General features: G+C 41.8%; 2 protein-coding genes across 3 annotated transcripts in view; one reads left to right on the top strand and one right to left on the bottom strand.

Moving 5' to 3' along the window:
* LOC115142880 (matrilin-4-like) overlaps positions 1–7,908 on the bottom strand; it is a 52,960-nt gene extending 45,052 nt beyond the window's left edge. The window contains exon 1 of the mRNA XM_065000715.1: positions 7,558–7,908. The gene's annotated coding sequence lies outside the window, so the exon portion shown is untranslated. The remainder of the gene's footprint in view (positions 1–7,557) is intronic.
* The window catches only part of rbpjl (recombination signal binding protein for immunoglobulin kappa J region-like), a 33,367-nt gene continuing 20,613 nt past the window's right edge, over positions 5,603–18,356 (top strand). The window contains exons 1-5 of one of the 2 annotated variants that reach the window (XM_029682693.2): positions 5,603–5,884; positions 7,490–7,607; positions 14,083–14,217; positions 14,582–14,652; positions 14,761–14,876. In XM_029682693.2, the coding sequence (XP_029538553.1) occupies positions 5,836–5,884; positions 7,490–7,607; positions 14,083–14,217; positions 14,582–14,652; positions 14,761–14,876 (489 nt within the window). In that variant the 5' untranslated portion in view covers positions 5,603–5,835. Of the gene's footprint in view, positions 5,885–7,489; positions 7,608–14,079; positions 14,218–14,581; positions 14,653–14,760; positions 14,877–18,356 lie in introns of both variants that reach the window. The other variant, XM_029682692.2, reaches the window with a different exon arrangement.

The raw sequence follows: 18,356 nt of genomic DNA, 5'->3' as shown, positions 1-18,356 counted from the left end.
GGCGGTTTATGGCAGAGAAATTAACATTAAATTATCTGGCAACAGCTCTGGTGGACATTCCTGCAGTCAGCATGCAAATTGCAAGCTCCCTCAATTTGAGACATCCGTGGCATTGTGTTATGTGACAAAACGGCAGATTTGAGATTGTCCATTTATTGTCCCCAGCACAAGGTGCACCTGTGTAATGATCATGCTGTTTATTCAGCTTCTTGATATGCCACACCTGTCAGGTGGATGGATTATCTTGGAAAAAGAGAAATTCTCACTAACAGGGATGTAAACATATTTGTGCACAACATTTGAGAGAAATAAACTTTTGTGCATATAGAAAATTTTGTGTTTGTATTTTTGTTCAGTGTAGGTATGAAAATGAACAGATTGAACTTTGCATACGATTCTTCATCACATGGGAGTAGCTAAAGTAGTATGGAAGAAGATATGTACAGTTGAAGTCGGAAGTTTACATACACCTCAGCCAAATATATTTAAACTCAGTTTTTCACAATTCCTCACATTTAATCCTAGTAAAAATTCCCTGTCTTAGGTCAGTTAGAATCACCACTTTATTTTAAGAATGTGAAATGTGAAATGAAACTTGGGTGAAATGTTTCAGGTAGCCTTCCACAAGCTTCGCATGGTAAGTTGGGTGAATATTGGCCCATTCCTCCTGACAGAGTTGATGTAACTGAGTCAGGTTTTGTAGGCCTCCTTGCTCGCAGGGGCTTTTTCAGTTCTGCCCACAAATTTTCTACAGGATTTCCTCCTAACATAACGATGGTCATTTTGGCCAAACAGTTCTATTTTTGTTTCATCAGACCAGAGGACATTTCTCCAAAAAGTAGATCTTTGTCCCCATGTGCAGTTGCAAACGGTAGTCTGGCTTTTTATGGCGGTTTTGGAGCAGTGACTTCTTCCTTCCTGAGCGGCTTTACAGGTTATGTCGATATAGGACTCATTTTACTGTGGATATAGAAACTTTTGTACCTGTTTCCTCGCATTGTCACAAGGTCCTTTGCTGTTGTTCTGGGATTGATTTGCACTTTTCACACCAAAGTACGTTCATCTCTAGGAGACAGAACGCGTCTCCTTCCTGAGCGGTATGACGGCTGAGTGGTCCCATGGTGTTTATACTTGCAAACTATTGTTTGTACAGATGAACGTGGTACCTTCAGGCGTTTGGAAATTGTTTCCAAGGATGAACCAGATTTTTTTCTGAGGTCTTGGCTGATTTCTTTTGATTTTTCCATGATGCCAAGCAAAGAAGCACTGAGTTCAAATCAAATCAAATTTTATTTGTCACATACACATGGTTAGCAGATGTTAATGCGAGTGTAGCGAAATGCTTGTGCTTCTAGTTCCGACAATGCAGTAATAACCAACAAGTAATCTAACTAACAATTCCTAAACTACTGTCTTATACACAATGTAAGGGGATAAAGAATATGTACATAAGGATATATGAATGAGTGATGGTACAGAGCAGCATAGGCAAGATACAGTAGATGGTATCAAGTACAGTATATACATATGAGATGAGTATGTAAACAAAGTGGCATAGTTAAAGTGGCTAGTGATACATGTATTACATAAGGATGCAGTCGATGATATAGAGTACAGTATATACGTATGCATATGAGATGAATAATGTAGGGTAAGTAACATTATATAAGGTAGCATTGTTTAAAGTGGCTAGTAATATATTTACATCATTTACCATCAATTCACATTATTAAAGTGGCTGGAGTTGAGTCAGTGTCAGTGTGTTGGCAGCAGCCACTCAATGTTAGTGGTGGCTGTTTAACAGTCTGATGGCCTTGAGATAGAAGCTGTTTTTCAGTCTCTCGGTCCCAGCTTTGATGCACCTGTACTGACCTCGCCTTCTGGATGATAGCGGGGTGAACAGGCAGTGGCTCGGGTGGTTGATGTCCTTGATGATCTTTATGGCCTTCCTGTAACATCGGGTGGTGTAGGTGTCCTGGAGGGCAGGTAGTTTGCCCCCGGTGATGCGTTGTGCAGACCTCACTACCCTCTGGAGAGCCTTACGGTTGAGGGCGGAGCAGTTGCCGTACCAGGCGGTGATACAGCCCGCCAGGATGCTCTCGATTGTGCATCTGTAGAAGTTTGTGAGTGCTTTTGGTGACAAGCCAAATTTCTTCAGCCTCCTGAGGTTGAAGAGGCGCTGCTGCACCTTCTTCACGATGCTGTCTGTGTGAGTGGACCAATTCAGTTTGTCTGTGATGTGTATGCCGAGGAACTTAAAACTTGCTACCCTCTCCACTACTGTTCCATCGATGTGGATAGGGGGGTGTTCCCTCTGCTGTTTCCTGAAGTCCACAATCATCTATTTTCCTGACACCACACTCTGAGGGCCCTCACCTCCTCCCTGTAGGCCGTCTCGTCGTTGATGGTAATCAAGCCTACCACTGTTGTGTCGTCCGCAAACTTGATGATTGAGTTGGAGGCGTGCGTGGCCACTCAGTCGTGGGTGAACAGGGAGTACAGGAGAGGGCTCAGAACGCACCCTTGTGGGGTCCCAGTGTTGAGGATCAGCGGGGAGGAGATGTTGTTTCCTACCCTCACCACCTGGGGGCGGCCCGTCAGGAAGTCTAGAACCCAGTTGCACAGGGCGGGGTCGAGACCCAAGGTCTCGAGCTTGATGACGAGCTTGGAGGGTACTATGGTGTTGAATGCCGAGCTGTAGTCGATGAACAGCATTCTCACATAGGTATCCTCTTGTCCAGGTGGGTTAGGGCAGTGTGCAGTGTGGTTGAGATTGCATCGTCTGTGGACCTATTTGGGCGGTAAGCAAATTGGAGTGGGTCTAGGGTGTCAGGTAGGGTGGAGGTGATATGGTCCTTGACTAGTCTCTCAAAGCACTTCATGATGACGGAAGTGAGTGCTATGGGGGCGGTAGTCGTTTAGCTCAGTTACCTTAGCTTTCTTGGGAACAGGAACAATGGTGGCCCTCTTGAAGCATGTGGGAACAGCAGACTGGTATAGGGATTGATTGAATATGTCCGTAAACACACCGGCCAGCTGGTCTGTGCATGCTCTGAGGGCGCGGCTGGGGATGCCGTCTGGGCCTGCAGCCTTGCGAGGGTTAACACGTTTAAATGTTTTACTCACCTCGGCTGCAGTGAAGGAGAGACCGCATGTTTTCGTTGCAAGCTGTGTCAGTGGCACTGTATTGTCCTCAAAGCGGGCAAAAAAGTTATTTAGTCTGCCTGGGAGCAAGACATCCTGGTCCGTGACTGGGCTGGATTTCTTCCTGTAGTCCGTGATTGACTGTAGACCCTGCCACATGCCTCTTGTGTCTGAGCCGTTGAATTGAGATTCTACTTTGTCTCTGTACTTGACGCTTAGCTTGTTTGATAGCCTTGCGGAGGGAATAGCTGCACTGTTTGTATTCGGGTCATGTTACCAGACACCTTGCCCTGATTAAAAGCAGTGGTTCGCGCTTTCAGTTTCACGCGAATGCTGCCATCAATCCACGGTTTCTGGTTAGGGAATGTTTTAATCGTTGCTATGGGAACGACATCTTCAACGCACGTTCTAATGAACTCGCACACCGAATCAGCGTATTCGTCAATGTTGTTATCTGACGCAATACAAAACATATCCCAGTCCACGTGATGGAAGCAGTCTTGGAGTGTGGAATCAGCTTGGTCGGACCAGCGTTGGACAGACCTCAGCGTGGGAGCCTCTAGTTTTAGTTTCTGTCTGTAGGCAGGGATCAACAAAATGGAGTCGTGGTCAGCTTTTCCGAAAGGGGGGCGGGGCAGGGCCTTATATGCGTCGCGGAAGTTAGAGTAACAATGATCCAAGGTTTTTCCACCCCTGGTTGCGCAATCGATATGATGATAAAATTTAGGGAGTCTTGTTTTCAGATTAGCCTTGTTAAAATCCCCAGCTACAATGAATGCAGCCTCCGGATAAATGGTTTCCAGTTCGCAAAGAGTTAAATAAAGTTCGTTCAGAGCCATCGATGTGTCTGCTTGGGGGGGGATATATACGGCTGTGATTATAATCGAAGAGAATTCTCTTGGTAGATAATGCGGTCTACATTTGATTGTGAGGAATTCTAAATCAGGTGAACAGAAGGATTTGAGTTCCTGTATGTTTCTTTCATCACACCATGTCTCGTTAGCCATAAGGCATACGCCCCCGCCCCTCTTCTTACCAGAAAGGTGTTTGTTTCTGTCGGCGCGATGCGTGGAGAAACCCGTTGGCTGCACCGCTTCGGATAGCGTCTCTCCAGTGAGCCATGTTTCCGTGAAGCACAGAACGTTACAGTCTCTGATGTCCCTCTGGAATGCTACCCTTGCTCGGATTTCATCAACCTTGTTGTCAAGAGACTGGACATTGGCAAGAAGAATGCTAGGTGTGCCCGTCTCCGGAGTCTGACCAGAAGACCGCCTCGTTTCCCTCTTTTTTCCCCCTCTTTTTCGGAGTCGTTTTTTGGGTCGCTGCATGCGATCCATTCCGTTGTCCTGTTTGTAAGGCAGAACACAGGATCCGCGTCGCGAAAAACATATTCTTGGTCGTACTGATGGTGAGTTGACGCTGATCTTATATTCAGTAGTTCTTCTCGACTGTATGTAATGAAACCTAAGATGACCTGGGGTACTAATGTAAGAAATAACATGTAAAAAAAACAAAAAACTGCATAGTTTCCTAGGAACGCGAAGCGAGGCGGCCATCTCTGTCGGCGCCGGAAGGTAAGCCTTGAAATACATCCACAGGTACACCTCCAATTGACTCAAATTATGTCTATTAACCTATCAGAAGCTTCTAAAGGCCATGACATCATTTTCTGGACTTTTCCAAGCTGTTTAAAGGCACAGTCAACTTAGTGTATGTAAACTTCTGACCCACTGGGATTGTGATACAGTGAATTATAAGTTAAATAATCTGTCTGTAAACAATTGTTGGAAAAATTACTTCTGTCATGCACAAAGTAGATGTCCTAACCGACTTGCCAAAACTACAGTTTGTTAACAAGACATTTGTGGAGTGATTGTAAAGCGAGTTTGAATGACTCCAATCTAAGTGTATGTAAACTTCTGACATCAACTGTACATTCTTTCTGCAGCTTTCTACAGCTCTTCTGTGAAACTTTTCAAAAACCATGTGGCATATGTTGCTGACGAGCCCAAAATAACAGGCTTAGATGTCAGTGCTCACCCTTGGGGAGCAATGCCACTAATGCAACTTCCATACTTCCCTTACACCGGCCCCCATATGCCCTGAGTTCACAGTAAACTATCAGTTCTACTGTGTGGGTTGAGGCTCCCTGGAAGTGCACATTACTTTTATTCTGGTTTCCAACTTGATATAAAACACAGGTGTCTTATTCTCTGCCATTTATTTTCAGAGACACACCACTCAACTCTTAATGCAATTTTAAAAGCTACTGCATAGCTGTTAGACAAGCACTCGCTGTCTGGTTGGACATCACTCTTGTCTTTGCGCAACCTCTTGCTATCTCCTGCAGTGTTTGCGGAAGCAAGAGGGGTGTGAGAACCCTGTACCTGAAAAACAGGTGACTATCTCGCAATACAAACAAACGGAGACACAGACACACTGCCACTGGAATAAGAGATCCAGAATGGAGAAAGGGGTGGGGGTAACAGTAACACACTACCATTAGCGCTAACACACAGTATCCATATTAGTGAGTCACAGTGAATTCACAGGCAGAGCTGTATTGAATGGAGCGGAGTGGCTTCTCCGAGGAAGTAAAGCACAGTAGCAGCAGAACCCCTGTTGTTGGGACATGCATGGTGTAGCTACAAAAGGACTTCCTCTTTTCAGGTTTAGCACTGCTACCAGACCATGCAGAGCCTCGTCGGGGAGGCAGAAACTGGGGAAGAGAGGCGAGAAGGTAAGTGAACCAGCTCCAGAATAAGCCACATAGAAGGAGGAATGGATAAGCCAGATGGGTTGCCCAAAAAATAAAACAAATGAAGGTCATTGTTTGCGTTTTCCCTGTAATCATCAAGATCAGGATTTGTGAGGACTGAGCTATCCCTAGATCTGTGCCTAAGAGCAACGTCTACCTGCGGCTAGGGGAGATGAGAGGGGGGGAAATAAGGAGGGGGATATGGAGGGAGAGAGTGGGCATGCTGCGAGTCCTACATTTCTCTATGGGATATCTGTTTATGCTCTACATAGAAAAGTCTGCTTAACCCGAAGGATGTCCAAGAGATTAAGTCCTGACAGTTAAAACATTCTTCACAGTTTGAGTTTGACAGGGAGCTCAGGCACAAGGGAGAGGCTGATAGAAAGCAAAGGAGGAAGTGACAAGGTAGAGAGGAGAGAGAGGTGGGAGTGGAATGGGGAGAGAGGGAGGGAGAGACCGGGAAAGTGAGCGACACCTTTGGGAATGAGTGAAGAGAGCAGTTATGTGGCTGATAGGGAGTTGAGTGACAGCTTGAGCCCATATTCAGATTAAGACACAGCAGCTTCTTGTTCTTTCTCGATTGGAAGCAGATGTGGACTTTGCTACTGTTAGCAGTTTCTCCTGCCTCCTAACCTCCTCACCTCCAGGCAGCCACTGTGCACCAAGCAAATACAGCCAGTCAGCACCCTCCACATAGTCTCACTCTACAGTACACAATGTTGAGTTGGTTACCAGATGGTAAAGAAGGCATTTTTTGAGATGTTGGTTTGTTGTATATTATCCTGTTTGATGGTCGTTTTGAAATATTGCATTCCTACTAAATAATATAGTGTAAGCCAAGTGTTGTTTAAGGTATATGTTTCAATTTAATAATAGCATTTCATCAAATTAGATTGGCAAATACAGATTTTTCTAATTCCTCAACATCCCCAGGAACTCTCCAAAAGCAACCATCTAGTCCAGCATAAACAGATATAGTCTACCAGCAACTACTGCTACTATTTCTACTACTATAAAACATATGTCATATCAATTAAGTTTGACTTTCATAATACACTCTTAGAAAAAAGGGTTCCAAAGGGGTTCTTCGGCTGTCTCCATAGGAGAACCCTTTTGGGTTCCAAGTAGAACTACTTTGCGTTCCAAGTAGAACCCTCTGTGGAAAGGGTTCTACCTGGAACAAAAAGGGTTCTTCAAAGGTGTGGGGGACAGCCAAAGAACCACCTTAGGTTCTATATAGCACCTTTTTTTCTAAGAGTGTATGGCTCTGTATAAATGAGCTACACCTCAGGTCTAGACTGCATTTTGGCAACTCTTATTACTACCCTATGGTGGCAAAATCAGAAACGACATTAGAACACCTAAAAAAAAAATCTCACAGCGGCACTAATGAAGGATCAGACAGGCATTTCCTCACAGGGTCATGTTGCCTGGTTAACCAAACGATTTATTAGCCTATAGACGAGTAGCAAAACAAAACACATGTTTGTTTTCTTATTTTAAATATACACTGATCTATATAGACGGAGACAGACTCAGTGAATACTGACAAATGACACAAACGCACTCTCTCCATTACATTTTCAGCATCATTGCAGATAACGGATTCCTTGGACACCGCCCACACATACCAACCCTGGGATTCGCTAACTCACCTGGCGACGGTGCTGGGTAGGACAGAACCTCGGCCGTCGGAATGGAACAGGTACTGAGTAAATTTACTGCGGTAAATGCGACTTCCACACACACGAAACTCCCGCTGTGACTCACAAAATGTCTGTGCAAAAGCAGTGGTATCCAAGCCTCTCCAAAGTCACCAAGCAGGGGAAAATGAGATCGTCCTTTTATGTTGTGCGGTTGTTAAGCCTGGTCTCAACAATTATTTTGTCATGGAATGAAGGAGCGGAGGCTCGTGCAGGTATTAAAAACCAGGGAATGAGAGTTGAAGTGTAGACCCCACCCACCTTTGAAATATGAACAGCTGGGGACGCATGCCAGGACTGGGATGCTCTTGTGCCTTTTGTACAGTGTAGAATAGGCTACAAAAAAATTGAGCTTATTACGTTAGTAAATAAAAGTTGGGTACACTTAGCCAGTGTTGGAAAAAGTACCAAATTGACATAAAGATACGTTAATAGAAAATGACCCAAGTAAAAGTGAATTTAACCCAGTAAAATACTACTTTTGATTTTATTTTATTTAAAATATACTTACGTATCAAAAGTAAATGTAATTGATCAAATGTACTGAAGTAACAAAAGTAAAAGTATAAATAAGTACTTTTAGGTGTCACGGAAAATGTATGGAGTAAAAAGTACATTATTTTCTTTATGAATGTAGTGAAGTAAAAGTAGTCAAAAATTTAAAAAATAGTAAAGTGAAGTACAGATACCAAACAAAACGTCTTAAGTAGTACTTGAAAGTATTTTTACTTAAGTACTTTACACCACTGCATTTAGCATTAATAAAATGTGTAGCATTTATGGCATTTCGAAAGTTATAATAATAGACTGTGCTTTTTCTAATCAACAACTTAACAATAACAACAATAAAAGTACATTTGCATAGATTTGGCTTAGTTTGTGTAACTGCTGGGGTGTATTAAGTCCTTATGTGAGCATGGTGGGAAATACCAGTACGTCTGTGCTCCTGACACTGTGGAGAATGTCTCATTTTAAACCCCTGACACAGTGAAACCAGGGTCAAATAAGAGCCCCAGTCACCTCTTATAGGGGTTATCCGCTGTTGAAACAATAACAAAGCATAAGCACTGTTTCGGGAAAAAGCTGAAGGATGAGGCTGGAGAAAAGTAACCACTCTCAAATTCATATATGGATGCCAAAACTGACCATCCATGATCTCAAAAGTATAATTTTCACCATGTTTTGAGGCTATACAGTGCTTACATTTACTTTTATATTGGATTCTGATTACCGAATGACAGTTATGTATAGGTTTTATAGGTTATATTAATAGAATCAATGGGTACAAATGATTAATGAATGTCCAAAAATGGATATCGCAACTGCGGATTGGCCGTTTTAAAGCCTATACGAAGGGGGAAATGACAGTGAAGTTAGTGTGTCAATTCTATGAGACATTTTAACATCAATAGCTATGTCTATAGAAACTGAGGCCAGCATATAAAACTGAACATATTCCACTGGCACATAAAGTCAGTGGGAAAACTTGGGTGTTTTTAATTGTATTGTTATGATGTGTTTGTGGGTTTGCCAGTGATTGACAGTTGTTATCCTGTGTGTTCATGTCCCAATTGTATTATACTGATCTGCTATCTAAGCACTCATCTTGGATTTTCTCACAGTGTCTTTGATTGTCTAGTTTGACCTCTGGGAATTTACGAGGAACTCTTTCACTTAGGTCATCTGCACAATAGCCTCAGCAAGAGTGTGTCAGTACCAATTATGGGTCCTCCATCTTCACAACCGGTGTCCTTGGTTTATTTTCCCTCTATGTCCACCCTACCACTCGTATCAGATAACCTTTTCAACACACCACATTATAAGGGCACACTCTATGGCCTTAGCCCTGTGGTTAATAAGAAAATAGCGCTCTCTCTCTCTCTCTCTCTCTCTGTCTCTCTCTCTACCCCCCCCCTCTCGCTGGCTCTCTCTCTCTCTCTCTCTCTCTCTCGTTACTCCTTATAAATTTTATTGTTCATTTAACCCTTATTTTACCAGGTAAATTGACTGAGAACATATACTCATTCACAGCAACGACCTGGGGAATAGTTACAGAAGAGAGGAGGGGGAATGAATGAGCCAATTGGAAGCTGGCGATGATTATTGGAAAGAGAATACTCAAATCTTTGTTCAGAGAGCTGTGCAGTGCTGTTTAGTTAGTCTTTGTTCTGATGGCAGCATGTTGTTAATTAGTTAATTAAGCAAGAACATTTTGGACATTTTGGAAAAACAAGTGTTTTCTATCTCGTCACCTTATGGGTGAAGGAAGATTTAATGTATAAGAACAGAATATATTGCAGATGATTTCTATTCTGGTTAGAGACAGTTTGCGCTGTTCTGTGAATGGAGTAGTACACAGCGTTGTACGAGCTCTTCAGTTTCTTGGCAATTTCTCGCATGGAATAGCCTTCATTTCTCAGAACAAGAATAGACTGATGAGTTTCAGAACAAAGACTTTGTTTCTGGACATTTGAAGCCTGTAATCAAACCCTGATGCTGACGCTCCAGATACTCAACTAGTCTAAAGAAGGACCGTTTTATTGCTTCTTTAATCAGGACGACAGTTTTCAGTTGTGCTAACATAATTGCAAAAGGGTTTTCTAATGATCAATTAGCCTTTTAAAATGACAAAATGGATTAGCTAACACAATGTGCCATTGGAACACAGGAGTGATGGTTGCTGATAATGGACCTCTGTACGCCTATCTAGATATTCCAGTAAAAATCAGCGGTTTCCAGCTACAATAGTCATTTACAACATTAGCAATGTCTACACTGTATTTCTGATCAACTTGATGTTATTTTAATGGACGAAAAAAATGTGTTTCTTTCAAAAACAAGGACATTTCTAAGTGACCCCAAACTTTTGAACGGTACTGTACATATTACCTCAATTACCCCCCGCACATTGACTCTGTACCGGTACCCCCTGTATATATTCTTGCTATTGTAATTTTACTGCTGCTCTTTAATTATTTGTTACTGTTATTTTGTATTTTTTCTTAACACTTAATTTTTTCTTAACTGCATTTTTGGTTAAGGGCTTGTAAGTAAGCATTTCACTGTTGTATTCAGCGCATGTGACAAATAAAATGTTATTTGATTTGATCACTCCATGGACTGTGTAGTGAAAGGAATGCAATTATGTCTGTTAGCAAGAGGATCAAGTGTGTGTGTGTGTGTGTGTGTGTGTGTGTGTGTGTGTGTGTGTGTGTGTGTGTGTGTGTGTGTGTGTGTGTGTGTGTGTGTGTGTGTGTGTGTGTGTGTGTGTGTGTGTGTGTGTGTGTGTGTGCAAGAGAGAGAGTAAGAAATTGGAAAACACTAAACAAACAACAACACGAAGAATTATCTATCTAAAATGGAGATGTATGGGTAAACCACTTCTCCAATCTTTTTGGTTCTATAACAAAGAACAAAGAGCAAAAACATATACATGATCAAATACAGATCTTAGAATCAACTATTAAAGACTACCAGAACCCACTGGATTCTCCAATTACATTGAATGAGTTACAGGACAAAATAAAAACCCTTAAACCCAAAAAGGCCTGTGGTGTCGATGGTATCCTCAATAAAATGATCAAATATACAGACAACAAATTCCAATTGGCTATACTAAAACTCTTTAACATCATACTTAGCTCTGGCATCTTCCCCAATATTTGGAACCAAGGACTGATCACCCCAATCCACAAAAGTGGAGACAAATTTGACCCCAATAACTACTGTGGAATATGTGTCAACAGTAACCTTGGGAAAATCCTCTGCATTATTATTAACAGCAGACTCGTACATTTCCTCAATGAAAACAATGTACTGAGCAAATGTCAAATTGGCTTTTTACCAAATTACCGTACAACAGACCATTTATTCACCCTGCACACCCTAATTGACAACCAAACAAACCAAAACAAAGGCAAAGTCTTCTCATGCTTTGTTGATTTCAAAAAAGCCTTCGACTCAATCTGGCATGAGGGTCTGCTATACAAACTGATGGAAAGTGGTGTTGGGGGTAAAACATACGACATTATAAAATCCATGTACACAAACAACAAGTGTGCGGTTAAAATTGGCAAAAACACACACATTTCTTCACACAGGGTCGTGGGGTTAGACAGGGATGCAGCTTAAGCCCCACCCTCTTCAACATATATATCAACGAATTGGCGCGGGCACTAGAAAAGTCTGCAGCACCCGGCCTCCCCTGCTAGAATCCGAAGTCAAATGTCTGCTGTTTGCTGATGATCTGGTGCTTCTGTCACCAACCAAGGAGGGCCTACAGCAGCACCTAGATCTTATGCACAGATTCTGTCAGACCTGGGCCCTGACAGTAAATCTCAGTAAGACCAAAATAATGGTGTTCCAAAAAAGGTCCAGTCACCAGGACCACAAATACAAATTCCATCTAGACACTGTTGCCCTAGAGCACACAAAAAACTATACATACCTTGGCCTAAACATCAGCGCCACAGGTAACTTCCACAAAGCTGTGAACGATCTGAGAGACAAGGCAAGAAGGGCATTCTATGCCATCAAAAGAAACATAAATTTCAACATACCAATTAGGATTTGGCTAAAAATACTTGAATCAGTCATAGAGCCCATTGCCCTTTATGGTTGTGAGGTCTGGGGTCCGCTCACCAACTTCACAAAATGGGACAAACACCAAATTGAGACTCTGCACGCAGAATTCTGCAAAAATATCCTCCGTGTACAACGTAAAACACCAAATAATGCATGCAGAGCAGAATTAGGCCGATACCCACTAATTATCAAAATCCAGAAAAGAGCCTTTAAATTCTACAACCACCTAAAAGGAAGCGATTCACAAACCTTCCATAACAAAGCCATCACCTACAGAGAGATGAACCTGGAGAAGAGTCCCCTAAGCAAGCTGGTCCTGGGGCTCTGTTCACAAACACAAACACACCCTACAGAGCCCCAGGACAACAGCACAATTAGACCCAACCAAATCATGAGAAAACAAAAAGATAATTACTTAACACATTGGAAAGAATTAACAAAAAAACAGAGCAAACTAGAATGCTATTTGGCCCTACACAGAGAGTACACAGCGGCAGAATAGCTGACCACTGTGACTGACCCAAAATTAAGGAAAGCTTTGACTATGTACAGACTCAGTGAGCATAGCCTTGCTATTGAGAAAGGCCGCCGTAGGCAGACATGGCTCTCAAGAGAAGACAGGCTATGTGCTCACTGCCCACAAAATGAGGTGGAAACTGAGCTGCACTTCCTAACCTCCTGCCCAATGTATATTAGAGAGACATATTTCCCCCAGATTACACAGATCCACAAAGAATTCGAAAACAAATCCAATTTTGAAAAACTCCCATATCTTTTGGGTGAAATTCCACAGTGTGCCATCACAGCAGCAATATTTGTGACCTGTTGCCACGAGAAAAGGGCAACCAGTGAAGAACAAACACCATTGTAAATACAACCCATATTTATGCTTATTCATTTTATCTTGTGTCCTTTAACTATTTGTACATTGTATATATATATATAATATGACATTTGTAATGTCTTTACTGTTTTGAAACTTCTGTATGTGTAATGTTTACTGTTAATTTTTGTTGTTTTTCACTTTATATATTCACTTTGTATGTTGTCTACCTCAATTGCTTTGGCAATGTTAACACATGTTTCCCATGCCAATAAAGCCCTTGAATTGAATTGAATTGAAAGTGAGAGCTTTTACTGTATCCCGTAGTCTAGTAGAGAAGAGGGTTCCTGCCACTGCATTGTTCAGGAATTAAAACATCCACTTTCTCTCTTCTACCCGTATGCACACCTAACATCATAGTGGAAACTATCTTCAGCATTTTGTTGTATACATTGTAACCTTCTTCCTTTGCCAGGTACCTGTATTACTCCTTTGGGAATATGCTTAATAATAGCATAGTGGGTCCAGAATATCTTGGAGTGAAGGCATGTCAATTAAAGGGATAGTGCAACATTTAGCCTATTAAGCCTTTTTTCTACTTACCCAGAGTCATCATGCTATCTGTTCTGGTAGACTTCCAGTCATTGGGCTAATGCTAGTTAGCAATGACTTGCGAAACTACCTTCAACTTCCTTCAAACTGCATACAGGTACATAAAAATGGTACCCATGAGTTCATCTGACGCTGGGTGAGTAGAAAAGGGAAATAATTGGCAAAATGTCGCACTATCCATTTAAACACACACTTCCCGTCAATGGCAATCAAGAAAGCGATAATAGTTTTTTATAATGGTAGGCTAATTTGTTCTTTTACTTTAATATGTTCACCTAAATCAATTATGGGATTGTATAGCTGTTGAAATGATCAGGAAATTATGGCAAAATCTTGAATTCTGAGTCGTACTCTACAATTTAAGAAATGTCAACCATTTTCGTAATGTCACTCTTCTAAAAGAGGAACAACAATGCAGAGTTTGTCTCTTTTTAATTGATTTTATATTCATTCAGCAGATTGGACCAAAGTTTCTCTCCACTGCCCAGAGTGACCAGGGAGTCAGTGAGACAGTATCTGCAGTTTCCCCCTGACCAATCTGTGCGAATACTCCATGCAAAGGTCGCCCAGAAATCATACGGCAACGAGAAACGGTAAGTCGACAAGGCCCAATAGACTTAACATGGTCATGTCATCATGACACATGTGTAATGGAGTTAAGAACGTAACGTAACCTCACTCCACAGCTAGCTTGAAATGTCACCAATGGAGCTATTCGCACGTTTTTCGCACGTTGAAAAGCGGGTGGTCACGTGCGTTTTACGAGGTAGAGGACCCTTGTTCAAGCTCAGTCAGAGGAATGTTCAGGGAGGCAGCGCTATATGCTAAGCTAGCACACTGATGTCGGTGATACATGCAGGGAGTTTATTGGGTTAGATTGTCGGCAAACTAGCCTTAGCCAGATTGCAGTTGCTTTTTGTATGGTATGAAGGAACATTGTGTGTCTACATACAATAGGTTCTTCTGCCCTCCTCCTTGTGTTTACATCAGTGGCTCAGGATGGAAACTGAAACAAGATGTTTTGAATGGTGAGCCCGAGGATACATGTTCCCCCACACATTTGGCATTTATTTATCCAGTAAGCAATTAAAGTACTGTACTACATGATCTGATTTAAGCTCTGTAATCCTACCCAGCCACTGGTGCAGGGGACTCCTGCTACAGACTCTATGGTTATATGGGCCTGGACAGCTCCTGTGTGACCCAGGCAGACACCTCCAAACTAGCCTTCGAGGACCAGCCTGATGCCAGGGTGAGAGGGGGAATCGAAATCAAAATATATCAAAGTGAAAGGGGTCTCCCGTTTTATGACAAACACATGGCCTCCTGTGTTTCCAGCCCAACCTCAAGACTGACCGCTATACAGGGCTGGGGAGTAACTGATTACATGTAATCTGGTTACAAAAAACCTGTAACTGTAATCGGTATATAATTTGATTTGTTTAAAAAATGTTTGGTTACTACATGATTCCATATGTGTTATTTCATCATTTTGAAGTCTTCACTATTATTCTACAATGAAGAAAATAGTATAAATAAATAAAAAACCCTAAAGGAGTAGGTGTGTCCAAACTTTTGACTGGTACTGGTGTGTATATACAGTTGAAGTCTGAAGTTTACATACACTTAGGTTGGAGTCATTAAAAACTTGTTTTTCAACCACTCCACAAATTTCTTGTTAACAAACTATACTTTTGGCAAGTTGGTTAGGACATCTACTTTGTGCATGACACAAATAATTTTTCCAACAATTGTTTACAAACAGATTATTTCACTTATAATTCACTGTATCACAATCCCAGTGGGTCAGAAGTTTACATACACTAAGTTGACGGTGCATTTTAAAAAGCTTGGAAAATTCCTGAAAACGATAATGGGAAAATCAAAAAATCAGCCAAGACCTCGGAAAAAAATTTGTAGATCTCCACAAGTCTGGTTCATCCTTGGGAGCAATTTCCAAACGCCTGAAGGTACCACATTAATCTGTACAAACAATAGTGCGCAAGTATAAACACCATGGGACCACGCAGCCGTCATACCGCTCAGGAAGGAGACGCGTTCTGTCTCCTAGAGATGAACGTACTTTGGTGTGAAAAGTGCAAAACAATCCCAGAACAACAGCAAAGGACCTTGTGAAGATGCTGGAGGAAACAGGTACAAAAGTATATTTTTCCACAGTAAAATGAGTCCTATATCAACACAAACTGAAAGGCCAAATCTAATCAAATGTATTTATATAGCCCTTCATACATCAGCTGATATCTCAGAGTGCTGTACAGAAACCCAGCCTAAAACCCCAAACAGCAAGCAATGCAGGTGTAGAAGCACGGTGGCTAGGAAAAACTCCCTAGAAAACTCAGGAAGGAAGAAGTCACTGCTCCAAAACCGCCATAAAAAAGCCACACTACCGTTTGCAACTGCACATGGGGACAAAGATCTACTTTTTGGAGAAATGTCCTCTGGTCTGATGAAACAAAAATAGAACTGTTTGGCCATAATGACCATTGTTATGTTTGGAGGGAAAAGGGGGAGGCTTGCAACCCGAAGAACAACATCCCAACTGTGAAGCACGGGGGTGGCAGCATCATGTTGTGGGGGTGATTTGCTGCAGGAGGGACTGGTGCACTTCACAAAATAGATGGCATCATGAGGATGAAAAATTATGTGGATATATTGAAGCAACATCTCAAGACATCAGTCAGGAAGTTAAAGCTTGGTTGCAAATGGTTCTTCCAAATGGACCATGACCCCAAGAATACTTCCAAAGTTGTGGCAAAATGGTTTAAGGACAACAAAGGCAAGGTATTGGAGTGGCCATCACAAAGCCCTGACCTCAATCCCATAGAAAATTTGTGGGCAGAACTGAAAAAGCGTGTGGGAGCAAGGAGGCCTACACACCTGACTCAGTTACACCAGCTCTGTCAAGAGGAATTGGCCAAAATTCACCCAACTTATTGTTGGAAGTTTGTGGAAGGCTACTTGAAACCTTTGACCCAAGTTAAACCATTTAAAGGTAATGCTGCCAAATACTAATTGAGTGTATGTAAACTTCTTTAAATAAAAGCTGAAATAAATCATTCTCTCTACTATTATTCTGACATTTCACATTCTTAAAATAAAGTGGTGATCCTAACTGACCTAAAACAGGGATTTTTTACTAGGATTAAATGTCAGGAATTGTGAAACACCTCAACCAAATGCATTTAAACTCAGTCCGACTTCAACTATGTATATATATATATGAGTGAGAGAGAAATTATTAAAAAAATATCTATATATATATACACTTCAGTTCAAAAGTCCCTTAGAAATGTCGTTGTTTTTGAAAGGAAAGCAGATTTTTTTGTCCATTACAATAACATAAAATTGATCAGAAATAGGGTGTAGACGTTGTTAATGGTGTAAAACACTATTGTAGCTGGAAACGGCTGGTTTTTATGGAATATCTACATTGGCGTATAGAGGCCCGTTATCAGCAACCATCACTCCTGTGTTCCAATGGCACGTTGTGTTAGCTAATCCAAGTTCATCATTTTAAAAGGATAATTAGGCTAATCATTAGAAACCCCTTTTGCAATTATGTTAACACAACTGAAAACTGTTGATTTAAAGAAGCAATAAAACTTTAGTATCTGGAGCATCAGCATTTGTGGGTTCGATTACAGGCTCAAAATGGCCAGAAACAAATAACTTTCTTCTGAAACTCGTCAGTCTATTCTTGTTCTGAGAAATTATGGCTATTCCATGCGAGAAATTGTTAAGAAACTGAATATCTCGTACAACGCTGTGTAATACTCCCTTCACAGAACAGCGCAAACTGTCTCTAACCAGAATAGAAAGAGGAGGGGAGGCCCCTCCCGGTGCACATCAGAGCAAAATGACAAGTACATTAGAGTGTCTAGTTTGAGAAACAGTCACCTCACAAGTCCTCAACTGGCAGCTTCATTAAATAGTACCCGCAGAACACTAATCTCAACGTCAACAGTGAAGAGGCGACTCCAGGATGCAGAGTTCCTCTGTCCAGTGTCTGGACATCTTAATATTTTATTTTATTGGCGAGTCTGAGATATGTCTTTTTCTTTGCAACTCTGCCTACAAGGCCAGCATCCCGGAGTCGCCTATTCACTGTTGACGTTGAGACTGGTGTTTTGTGGGTACCATTTAACGAAGCTGCCAGTTGAGTACTTGTGCGGCGTCTACTGGAGAGCTTTTCTTTGTCTACACCCATTCAGCATCGTTCACACCCTTTTCAGCTTTAGCTTACACCCATCTCTTTAATGATTCACATGTGAGGCTATGTGCTAAACAACCAAAAATGTCAAGACTAAAGGCTGGTTTATTCTAGGGGTGTTCGTAAATTTTAATCTGGAGTGCCAGTGTGCCCTGGGCATTCGTAAATTAAGAGCGTTGTCAGATTGGCTGTTCATAAATTCAGAGCGCATACTGGACACAGGCTGAAATGTAGGGTTGATCCAAGCGTTCTGACCCAACAATAGCAGTCAAGCACCCAAGCTAACTGGCGGATGTTGGCTCGCTAGTTCCAGACACAAATGAGAGAACAGCTCACTCTGACCATTTTACTTGCCTTAGCAAAGCTGGTTAGGCTGTTTTTATGTTATCCAGAGCGTTAGTGACTGCAACTGTGCTGCTGGCAACAATTTAATTACACTTTTTTGCCAATGTTTACTGACACTGGCCATATTTAATGGGTATTGAGCGTTCGTAAATTCGT

This window comes from Oncorhynchus nerka, linkage group LG15, assembly GCF_034236695.1.
Source record: "Oncorhynchus nerka isolate Pitt River linkage group LG15, Oner_Uvic_2.0, whole genome shotgun sequence".
In the NCBI taxonomy this organism is placed as follows: Eukaryota; Metazoa; Chordata; class Actinopteri; order Salmoniformes; family Salmonidae; genus Oncorhynchus; species Oncorhynchus nerka.
This window is presented reverse-complemented; position numbering and strand designations above follow the sequence as displayed.